The following is a 12,635-nucleotide window of genomic DNA, read 5'->3' as shown; positions in this document are numbered from 1 at the left end:
ACTATTTTAATATTGGATTTCAGTGAAGTCTTTGTGATTTTAATGACAGCAGAAATACAAATTAACTACTTTTTAAGGAAGAGACTAACTTGTATTGAATTTCAATAATTCATATATAAATATTTATTTAGAAACAAGACAATAACAGTTTTGCACTCATTGTTATGTATAAAAATATAATTTAAAGTATCTAAAATATATTACTAAAAGGAAGAAATGCCAATTATAATATAGATATATTGTAGTTTATCGTCTGTTTAAATTTATTTTTATTTAAAATAAATAAATAAATGCGTTTCATTGTTCGGGTCTGGAAGCTGGTAGGAATCTAAATACAAACAAAAATTATAATATAGTCCAACCTATACAATAAATGCTAAAAGGAGTATTTATAATTTTTTATCAGCTTTAATTATATATTATATTATATTTATTTTAATATTGTTTACAAATTTCAATTTAATCTAAAATTATAAAAATGAACACACTGATAGTGTTCTCCGATAATTTTCTAGTTTTGTACAAAAGTTGCAAAAATGCATTATAAAATTTCAATCATAACATTCAAATATAAAATTTTTTTAAATATTATTATAACGATCAAAACCAAAGGTTATAGTGATAATTTATTTAAAAACTTTGAAATATTTAACATATCCTGCTGTGTAAGATGTTTATCTTTCACTGCTGTATTAAAATTGCGTGCAGCATTTCCAAGCATACGTTTCCAATTTGTTAAATCTTGAAATTTTTCATTTGTTGTGCAATAGACGACTTCGTTAATTTCATCTTCAATTTTATATGAACAAATATAAGGAAATATTTCTTTCAGAACTTTTATAACGTCATCACGCATTGTTTTATTACGACAAGCTAGATTTAGTAAAAATATCCCTTTGGGACCAATGATATATTTTATATTTTTCAACACAGCTGGATTTACAAAGCTCTTGGGTGGACAGCTCATACCAATAGAACTGTCTTTACTATCCACATCAAAGAGCACCACATCAAAATTTATACCTGCAAGTAATCATAGTTCTTTTACAATTATAATTCGTTTATTCAATTTTGTATATAATTTTAACCTTCTTCTTTACACTTGCTTATAAAATCTAAACCATCATCGATTACAACATGTAAGCGGTCGTCCTGTTTTAGTTCAAAGAATTGTTCGGCAATTTCCAACATAATTGGATCAATTTCAACTGCAGTTACACGTACGTAACTAAAATGAGAGAACATGATAAAATATGTGCATAACCACATAAAGTCTTTGACTAAATAGTTCCAGAATACAAAAAAAAAAACTATACCAGAGGTATCTATTCACGAGAGTTCTTGATAGTAATATAGTAGTCGCGCACTGCTACTTTGGGTATCACACTAATAAACTCCGAATTTCACTTACTATTTATAGATTGTAGTAGTATTTCACGAGATTTAAAGATGTTTCGGAACTTTTTAGTCTGAGAATGAATGCAATTGTGTTATAATTACGGTAAAGCTTCGTGCAAAAAAGTACATAGGCTACCGCCTCCCAAACCAATTACTAATACGTTGCCCTTGTTTTTATTGTTACAAGTATTTGTTGCCATTTGTATGCCAGTTGACATGTAGACATGATGTTGACAAGCTAAATAGCCAATATCGATTTTCTTGCGCTCCTTCTTGCCCTTTGGTTTAACTAAATAAATTGTTGGAGCTTTTTTTATTAACATCTTTTTTGACTAAATACGCTATACTTACTTATCTTAACTAAAGCCTCTGATTGTACTAGCATTTCATTACTTAAGAAAATTAAGCGACGCATAACTTGCCCATTCTCTCCTTCAACTTCTTCGATGCGAAATTCTCCTGATATTTGTGAAAAACCGGTGACCAAAGTTTCACGTTTGCCAATCTCATTTCCAAGTGATAAAATAGGTATCTGAAAATATATTTTAAATAATAGTTAATTTTATATTTTAAAAGTTATAATATACTTATTATTATTGTATGATAGCGACAATTTATTACTGATACCGTGTAATTGTTTCAATAATACCGCAACAGAAAGTTGCATTTAATTGGTAATTGTACGGACCTAATAATGGACAACTTGTGAAGCTAGAGTTTAATAAAATATGTGTGGATTAGAACTGTTCGCTTTTACCAGATGTATATAATATTTCCAACGAATATTTGTAAAGACCTACTTAATTTCATTGAAGTTGACAGGTTAATATTAAATACGTATATTAAAATCACATTACAGTTAAGTTGGTATTTGAGTGAATTAAAATGATTTTTACAACACATACTAGCAATAATAATAAAGCTAAAAATATTTTATAACTTCACATTAAATTACATAAATTAGAAATATTTAAATTAATGTCTTTACCATTTCCTTGAATCCCTGTGGCGCTACCGATTTTATGCTATCAATTAATTCCTCTTTAACTTCAGCAAGTGAGTTGTATACCTGATCTCTATGAAGAGTTATAATAAGTAGACGTTGAAATTCTGAACTTTCTTGTAAATGCTTTCGTCCCTCTGGAGTTGAGAACAGATATTCATTTTCTCTAAGATAAGAGAAAAAAAATTTAATTGGTAAATAAAATCTTATTCACTAAAGAGAGGATAATATAATATGTAAAAAGCGCTTGTGTTTTTTTGATGAATACCTTCCCTGTGGCACCAAAAATGCTGCATATCGCTTCAATGTTGACTTTGGTGGTTGATCTAATATATACACTGTATAACGTGGATTGTTGTCGCCTGGTTTAAACAATTCCATCGAGACTTCATTATAACCTGAAATACAGCATCAAGAATAAAAATAAAAATATTTATCCCTTATAATATATGAATCCCATATAACAAAATATATATAATTATATTTGATTTATTGTATACTTATAGATCGAGAAAGAATAATTTATATTATTCGCTAATTAACTTTTTTTAATTTTTCAAGTCTACAAATATAATATTACCGTTTTATAATGCGATAGATATAAACAATATATAAACAATACAGTAACTCAATATTGTTGCAAATCAATACAACGATGCTATGATGCTTACCAGCAATATTTCCACGAACTAATCCATTACAAATAATTGCAGCTTTTTGTAGTGACGATACAGCATCATCCAAATCACAAGCAGTTTTAACACGTTTCATGGCTACATTATCTAAACTAAACTCAAAAATCTAAATAAATAATCAATATTAAAATAATTAAATAATTATTTGCAGAATTAAACTAAAAAGTTGGAGACTTACTGGTGAAGGCAACAGTGTAAACTTTGTTGCTACCACTATAAAAACAGGCATAGATACTAAATTTAAATTATTATCTTCTGCAGTTGAATTTGCAGCATCCAAACAATATACTATTCGGATCATGAATGAATTTGTAGGTAGAAATTCTAATAAATATTTTAAAATATGTTCCTGCAGAAGTGAAACGCATAAATACCGACCTCCATTGCTGTAAATATTAAACAAGTTATTCTAAGCAATACACATAGTTTTCAAAAAATATTCTTACCGCATTGTACGCATGATTTCTTTCAAATAACGTTCAATTACCGCTTTTGTTTCCGGTGAATTATCAATAAATAAAGCGTCTAAAGTACCTTTGTCCAAAGCAACTGTAAATTTTTCATCTTCAAATGTCATTTTCGTTGCGTCCATTTCAAGAAATTGCATACCAGGACGTTTATTTGCGTTAATATCAATCATTCTTTTGATAGCTATTGGTGATATATCTATATTTGTAATATCCCTACATTATTAAAACAATTGTATTTTTAGCATATCAACGACAAAAATAAGAAAATAGTTACCAAAATCCATTGTCATACATGTCCATACTTAGCTTTGAATTACCACAGCCAAGCATAAGTATTTTATCTGATAATTTAACATATTTGTGTATATGATCACAAAGTTGTATATATTCACCGTACCTAAATAAATAATAATAATTCCAAATTGTATAAATATATTTTCAAAGCAAATAACTTCTCATTGCCAGGTTTCGTACCATTCAAACGCCTTCTCGCCACGTTTTTTGAAAAATGAATTCCAATAGTCAGTTTTTGCGAATTCCTCCGACTTTTTAGGTAATAAATTCATAGTTTTACGAATTTATATATAACAAACATTTACATCAATCGAACTTTTTAAAACCAACACGCTTTAAAGCGTCAAGAAAGCAAATGTTATTGTGCTGTCAAAAGAGTGCTAGCAGTGATGCCAAAACATGAGGAAACTATCATTACGATCAAAGAAGATAAAGAAAAGACACTGAGAGTTATTCAAAAGATATGGTATAAAATTTTCTGGATTATTCTAATAATATTTAACTAACTGCTCTATTAAGGTACATCCACACCAAAGCGAACGCTTATCAACGAACGAACTTTTGCAAGTACCATTACCTGCGAATGGCGTTTGAATGGTGCGAAACCTGGCAATGAGAAGTTATTTGCTTTGAAAACATATTTAAACAATTTGGAATTATTATTATTGTTTTAGGTATAGTGAATATATACATTTTTATGATCATATACACAATGGATTTTCTAATAATAATAATTTATACTATTTCTTCAACGATTACATGCTAATGAAACCACAAATAAAGTTTATAAATCACACCGATTTAATATTTGACAATTAAAGTATGGTGAATATATAAGAGAGATTTTTTTAAGGATAATACACAAAGAGGCACAATTATTCAAAATTTCCTCTCAGTTACTTTTCTTTGTCTTTTTCGATTATGACAGTGGGTATAAACATATATTAATTATACGATAAGTTCTGTAAATAGTTTTAAGAACTCTTTTACTGCACCATATATCATGTACACTAGTGTACACTAGTACATTATATCATTTTATTAATAATTATCCATGTATATATCTATATTATTTCAAAATAATGATTTGCACTTTGCAACCGAAAATGTTCGAGAGAATTATTTCAAAATTACACATTTACAGACTTACATAAATGTAATAGCCTATTTACACAGCATTCACATTGTCTCATTTATAGAATATTTACAGTGTCTCATTTAGGCGGTTTTGCTAATTATAACCACTAATGAAGATGATTTACGATACAGACAGCTTTCATATAAATGAGCTCATTAACAATAAATCAGAAAGGTAAAAATTCTGACATTTATTACGGAATAACACTGTTTGAAAATTTTTTTTGCGAAATTTATTTTTAAGGGTTGCATTTAATATTTTTGGCCTTAAATGAGCCAATTTTAATAAGAACATATATATGAAAGATTATTGTACGGTAAATAATTCTCATTATAGTGTGTGTAATGATAGTGTAAATGTGTGAATGTGTTAATTGACTTATTTTTATCTGAAATGCTATGTCCTGGATATTAAATTATAAATTCTTTAATATATGGTATATTTAAAAACATGAAGTAAGTAAAAGGTCTGTTCCACGACTTACTCTTAGTAACTTTGACTTACACTGTGTATACACAAGTGCGTTTCATTAGCAAATTTTCGAGTAAATGAGAGCAGCTGAGAGAGCGTAAAATCCCTGTCGAAATTTGAAAATGATACATAGACTTTACGCGTACATTTTATTTCAAATAAAATTTGTGTTGATGTATGAATCAGCTATTTTGGTTAGAATTTAAATTTTTGTATTGTTTATTTGCGCGGCACTGATGTTCTCACGAGACCTTATACAAACCTGTTCCATGAAAATCTGTGTAAAGAGCGTAATTTGGTAATTTATTTGTGTTACGCTCTTAGTTTGTACTTTACTTGCGTTTTACTTGAGCTTAACTGCGAGTAGCTCGTGGAACAGACCTAATATAAAGAAAACTTAAACTTAATCTCCAATGTATAATTGATGTCGGGTCCGGGTAGATTAAATGTATAAATTAACTTAAATTAGTTCTCTTAATCACACAGTGTACGTAATATACGTTAAACGACCCAAATAAAATTTTATATTAAATTTTAACAATGTTGAAAATAACATATAATTAAAAATTGTATGGCTGGCATCTACGCACTAACAGCTGCTTGAAATATTCTTACATAAAATGCGAACATCACAAAAAAATTTCTAATTAAAAAAATTAGAAATTTCATGCTTTCTAAGCAAAATAGGTGGATAAATATGTATAAGTATAATAAAAAAATAAATTTAACGTAATATAAACAAAAAAAATATAGTATTGCTAAAGCAAATCTTAAAAAAGAATATAAAATAAAATCATAGCGATTATAATTATAAGAGATCGACTGAAGAGCTTAGTTAAAGCAGTTAGTCGGAGGAAAAGAGGCGTGATTATTGGATAGGAATTTGATGTGAGAATGCAATTGTTTTGATGAAAATCTAACTTCAAAGTTAGGTAAGCTGTTATTGTGTGAAAAGAGGAGTAACCGCTTCGCAGTGGATAACAACAGAAAAGCTAAAAACCCAAATTTGTTGTCTGACGTGCAAGCAACAAACAATCCATCGCAAAAAAAATATCTTCAGCACAAATGGTTTTAAGTACTTGATTAGCTATTTAGAAAAGCTTTTTGTAAATGCGCGCCACAGTGAGTTTGATGGCGTCCCACGGTGTTGGGGATCCAAGTATGTCACGTCCAGATTATGAACAAAGTGCTCTGCATCATAGTTGTTTATTGGTGTTGCTGCGTGGCGTCGGGCCATCAAAGCCACGTTCGTTGCAAAAAGCTTTCGATAAAGTACGTCGTGTGAATAACATTAAAGTTAATGGTAAGCATTTTTCATTTTCTTTTCGTAGTAAGATAATTTGATGATTTTTCTGTTACAGACTCTTCTGGTTTAACACGTGATATTTGGGTGCGCTACGTGCATGACCATCCAGTTGAGAATAATGATTGGGGTGATTTTCAAACACATCGACGTTTATTGGGCTTAGTGACTATTGGTAAATTTGATACTCAAACTGAGTTAAATGAACTGTGTCGTCAACATGAATCTTTAAAAGTGCGCTATAGCAGTACCTTATACGATTCAAGAGCCATATTTTTTGGTCCTACAATTTCGAATATTACAAATTGCAATGATAAAAATAGTTTAGGAAGTTCATTATCAAATGCCACTCCAATTGCATCTTTAGAAACAATAAAAGAAAACACTGGTGATACATTAAACGCACCTAGGCTGAAACGTTTACAAGATGAATACACGACGCCCTCTAATTTTAAAGCTCAAGCTTTTTTTTATCGTGAACATGATTTATGTTCTGACCTCGAGTCTTATATAGCAGAATTTGTCAATTCAATATTTTGGGTGTTAGAATCAAAACGTCTAGAGCGATCGCGTGAAAAAGTGGAAAGGATGACGCTTTTGACAGTACCTTTTGAAAAACGAGACTTTGTTGGAATGGACATGGAGTCGCGTAGTATGCGTAAACGTAGTGCCGGACGAAATATGAAAAATTTGGCAGATTTATCGCTGCAAGCTGGTTTAGTCGAAGGTTCACTTGGACTTTATCACAATGCTTGGGATACATTGCGATCGATTAATGATATCTTATGGTTAGGCGCAGCTGAGGAGGGTTTATGTGCAGCTTCTGCAGTTTTATTGTATTCACATTTACGGGATGTTGAAACGACTTTGTATCGCAATGCATCATTGCAAGAAGGTTGTAACAAAATTTTAATGCTTTTATGACAATTTTACCTATTAAATACTTTTTTATCAGGGTCATCACCGCTACGTAATACACCTGAAAAATGGCGTGCAAGTGATTTGACAAAAAAAGTTACCACTCCCGATCAAATTATGTACGAAACACAAACTACAACAGCACCACATATGACATCAGCTTCATCATCGTGTTCATCAGTGTCGTCTATTCTTACAAATTCTTCAGCATCTGGTACATCGACATCTTCATCGTCCCCTTCAACATCAACATTATCAGCAGCTATTTATGGACAACGAGGCAATGAATTGCCTGCCAACATATTAAAACCTGACCAGATACCATCAACTTTTCGGAAAGCCATATATAATTATAGTAGATTTCGTAATGCAGCCATTGTAGAAACAGAAGCTGCACTGAAGGCAGCTCGCATATGCATTGAACAAAATAAGCCTCTCGATGTTGCGATGTTCTTACAAAATATACTGTATATTACTTTAAATTTAAGCGAAGCAGAATACGTAAAGCGGTTTGAAGTAATTACCGATTTATATCAACAAATAGGATATAATCGTAAGGCGGCATTTTTTCAACGCTTAGCTGCTTCAAAGCATGTACAGCAAGGAAATCCCAATCCAGATTGGTCGCAAACGTATCGATTAATTTTAGACAGTTTTTCGGGCTATACGTTGCAATTGGATCCATTGGAAGTAATTGAAAATGCCTCTGGTTGGCCAGCTTTGCAAATTGTAGTGCTACAGAGTTTAATAACAGCTGCACGACGTTTAGGCCAATCTGCTTTGGCTACAAGGCATATGACGTTTTTATTGCAGACGCAATGGGAAAATATGTCCTCAAAAGAGCAGAGTGAAATGGCTGTTCAACTACAGGTAAATAAGAATAACACTAACCAATATTTTTTATTAATCTCGTCAAAATGTAAGAGAAATTATTTTTATAGTTTTATATGCATTAATTGTTTATTTTTGAATATAAATATGGATTTTCAGAATTTAAGTGCTCAATGTGAAGGTTCTCCTGTACCTTTAGTGCTCGAAAGTGGTAAAGTGATACCACCAGCAAATTTAACTGATCTGCCGTTTTGTATAGATTTGATAGTTAAAGATTTACCTGCTCATATGCGACCATTACGCATCAAAGTTGACAAAGCCGACAGTGGACCATTTTTATTCACGCCGATTCATTTTAGTTCAATTGATAGGCGTGAGAAGAAAAAAGATAAAAATAAAATATGTGAGTAGAGAGAAGTTATATTTATGTAGACAGATGCAAAATATGCAGTAAAAAAATAAAAATAATTTATAAATATTTTAGCATTTTTATGGGTTCAGAATAATCTTAGCGAAGTCACTGTACGGTTGCGTAATCCTCTTCCATTCGAATTGATTGTTTGTGATATGCGTTTATTAACAAATGGCATTGTTTTTGAGTCATTACCTCAAACCGTTACACTCCAACCACATGTACCAACATATGTCACACTACATGGTACACCAATAGAGGTAGGACAGCTTGTTATTCAAGGATATAGTACGCATACGTTGGGAGTGAAGTCTAATTGTCGTATGAAGCATATGCACGGACGAAAATTTCCATCCAATTATCTTATAGATGTGATACCTGCGCTGCCAAAAATTTCTGTAACTACTTCTTTACCACAAACAGCTACGTTCAGTAATTTAGCAAGTTCAGACTTAGTGATTACTTCAGCCAGTTTAACTATGTACAATGGCGAATCGTCTAGTTGCGTTATAACCATAACGAATGAAAGTACCTTACCCGTTGAAAATTTAGAAGTTGTTATCAATTCGAATGTAGAACTCGATATTCAGAAGAAAATATTTCAAATTGATGAAAAGGAACTTCAAGTAAATATATGATTTCGTCAATATAATAAGATTGTTTACAATTAAATATTTTGTTTTAGTCAAAATTACCTATACAAGCAAATAGTTCTATGGATTTTACTGTGTTTATATTTGGAGAAGCCGATTTTATCTGTCCAACGGTTAGCCAAAGAGCTGCATCTATACATTCCAATAGTACTATAAATGTTTTAACAAATGACTATGGTTTAACCGCTATGAGTGCTGGTGCTACTAGCAGTAACGCTGGTGGAACTGGCACTCAATCTTTGCAATATGCAAGTCTACCAGCACGGTTTGGGTCACCTAGTCAGCAAACATACAATAGACGAAATGATACTACGAACTCAAGTTTCCGTTCTTCAGCATCTGGTACTACAACTGTTACTGGTGGAGGACATTCATTAGCAACATTAAGTTTACCTCAATCTGGTGCTAATATTAACCAATACGCACAACACATCGAGGCGCAATTTCGAATTAAATATTCTGGAGGTGAAGGTTTATTAGAAGGCTATTGTCGGCAATGTGCAATTTCTTTTAATTTGGAACTTTTGCCTAGTGCGCAGATAACAAATTGGGATGTGCTGCCCGCAGAAGTGTAAGTAAATTAGTTCACAAATAAATTTATGTTTAAAAAAAGGTTACCATTACTGTATTAAATATCAATCCGGCTTAGTTTAGGTTAAAGTGACATTTATTTATGTCTCCTAGATACTAACATACTATATACATATATATATATATATATATATATATAAATACTTTAATATGGCAATATTGTGGTATAAAAAAGATAAACTAAAATATGATAAGATTTGTTTTTTGTATCCGGCGTTTTATTGATAGAATCATTTAAAATATACTCCAAATTTGATTATGTATGTTTATTTAAAATTTTTTTTAGCTTTTTAGAAAGTATGAATGTATAAAAATTTATTTGATTGTTGATTGTAATATAGTTTTCTTTTATCTTCATCTTTTTTTCAGCCCTTCTCAATTTTATTTAGTATTAGACGTATCTAATTTAACTGCTCAAGAAATGACGCTCAATTATACAAATAATAAAAATATTCTTATTGAGGCGAAAGAAAGTTGTCGTGTACCAATACCAGTGGATCGTTGCTCATTGGAGCAGGTGTGTGCTGCGCGTGAAGCTGAATATGCTGAAAATATGGAAAAAGGTATTTAAAAATGATTGATTAATTTGACTTTAAAATTTAATAATAATTTTCAAAAATTTATAGAGCTCTGTTTTCGCACTCAAATGCTCTCTTTTACTGATTCAATAAGTAAACTCTGCTCTGAACATATTGCCGAGCGTGTTAAAATAAATTGGTTACTAAGTGGAACGGATATACAGGGTATTGCTTCATTGCGCGGTATTGTGCTAACTGCAGCAATGATCGATTTGACCACAGTGTCACCACTACATTGGAGTATGTACTAAACAATATAATTTAATCATTCACATCCTTAGTTAGTTTATTTATTATTTTACAGCTGTTTTATTCCAAGATACACCTGTACAACCGCAATCTGGAATTGTTTGTATAGCTGGGCAGAGTGCAATATTAAAAGTAGTTGTTTACAATCAATCGGTACAACCTCTCAAGAATTTAGTACTAACTATTAAGTTCTATCAGGATTATTTAAATGGAATTGAAAATAAAAATTTAGAAACCCGTGTAGCTCTCTCTGGACCAAATAGGTAAGTGTTTTAATTATGCATGGATATATGCATAATTCTTAATAAATAACCGCAGATCTATGCGAAATAGTTTTGTCAAAACTTAGCACTATGCAGTCTAACCGGCTGCTATTGCATGTTGCATATCAATCAACTTTATGATGCTCTTTGTAATAGCACATAATCAGCTGCCACATATGCCACATAGATAGTTTTATTCAGTCGAGGTGGCTCCATTCTTCTTCAAGTTACGTTCAATAACCAAGTGTATCTTTCTTTCTATACCACCTTAATCTCGCTATTTTCAAATTTGTAAATTTTAATGGGTTACGTTCCAACGTCATCTACTGCTATACTTCTAAAACTTGTAAAATAAAAAACAAGACATTACGAGTGACCTATAATAATTTGTGTTAGTTTCTTTAATACAAAATAATGTGAATGTAATAAGGAAAACTTTCATTTAATTAATATTTAAGCATCTTCAAAGTGTTGTTACATATTTGAAGTAATATGTGTATATTAAAATGTTATTCTTTATAATAATATTGTATTTTGAAACTATTTCCAGAGTTTTAATACCACTGCTTCAAAAGAATGAGCAAGCTGAACATCAGTGCTCCATTATTTTCTTTACACCGGGACGGTTTAAAACCAGTATACAATGTTATACCAAACCAAAACAAAAGAAATCAGTAAGTATTACAAACCCACTGTTGTCTCGTTCATGTCCGGTGCCTGAGATGAATTCATCACAAGCTAAAGCAGACGCAGCGCAATTACTTCTACAAGATATAACCGGTGCAACCAGCTATCATGAACAGCAGGAACATGTATGGAAGTTTATACCACCCATTGAAGTGACAGTCATAAAGCAACAATGAATAAATTATATATATAGAAATTCATATATGTATATAAAACGATTTTTGTTTAGTTGATATAATTGCTGCCGCAATAAACTTCAGAGAACCAGCACAGATCATTTACGTCAATTTTTTAAGGCTTACTTTTTTTATATATATGCATATTGTCCATTCAGCTAAAATGTATAAATATATATGTGGATATATATATACATATATATATATAATTACTTTCGTTGTTTTTGTTGTTTTGTATAATACAAAAGGTACATTTTCAATTATTTTGAAAATTTCGTATTAGCTAACGTTGTGTGCATAACTTTGCTCAGTTTATTTATTTCTTAGTATAATTTGATATATTAGTAGTTCGTGCTTGTATATAATAAAATATTTATAAATTTTGTATTCTAAATATACAAACTATTAGTATAAACGTTAAAATAGAAAAACATAAAAAAAACCAAGCACTAGTTAATTTTTAAACTATAGCATTTTTTATATTATTTATAAATCTTTATAACAA

The 12,635-nt window shown here is 30.6% G+C and overlaps 2 protein-coding genes across 2 annotated transcripts; one reads left to right on the top strand and one right to left on the bottom strand.

The window, feature by feature from the left end:
- Positions 1-504: 504 nt before the first annotated feature.
- On the bottom strand, positions 505-4,132 carry LOC119689741 (eEF1A lysine and N-terminal methyltransferase homolog). Its single transcript, XM_038104638.1, has 11 exons — positions 4,041-4,132; positions 3,841-3,963; positions 3,543-3,779; positions 3,275-3,482; positions 3,073-3,202; positions 2,670-2,799; positions 2,387-2,567; positions 1,750-1,930; positions 1,501-1,687; positions 1,089-1,228; positions 505-1,023 (listed from the first exon to the last, which is right to left on the bottom strand). Exons 1-11 carry the CDS (start codon positions 4,130-4,132, stop codon positions 614-616), a joined length of 2,019 nt encoding a protein of 672 aa, XP_037960566.1. The 3' UTR covers positions 505-613.
- Positions 4,133-6,199: 2,067 nt separating this feature from the next.
- On the top strand, positions 6,200-12,303 carry LOC119687531 (protein brunelleschi). The gene is made up of 10 exons (XM_038101871.1): positions 6,200-6,772; positions 6,831-7,667; positions 7,728-8,560; positions 8,681-8,924; positions 9,006-9,559; positions 9,619-10,157; positions 10,547-10,740; positions 10,804-10,995; positions 11,060-11,267; positions 11,818-12,303. The coding sequence occupies exons 1-10, from the start codon at positions 6,580-6,582 to the stop codon at positions 12,128-12,130; spliced, it is 4,107 nt and encodes a 1,368-aa protein (XP_037957799.1). The 5' UTR covers positions 6,200-6,579; the 3' UTR covers positions 12,131-12,303.
- The last annotated feature ends 332 nt before the right edge of the window (positions 12,304-12,635 follow it).

This window comes from Teleopsis dalmanni, chromosome X (genome assembly GCF_002237135.1).
Source record: "Teleopsis dalmanni isolate 2A chromosome X, ASM223713v2, whole genome shotgun sequence".
NCBI classification, from domain to species: domain Eukaryota; kingdom Metazoa; phylum Arthropoda; class Insecta; order Diptera; family Diopsidae; genus Teleopsis; species Teleopsis dalmanni.
The sequence above is the reverse complement of the archived record's forward strand: the minus strand, read 5'-3'. Positions and strand labels throughout refer to the sequence as shown.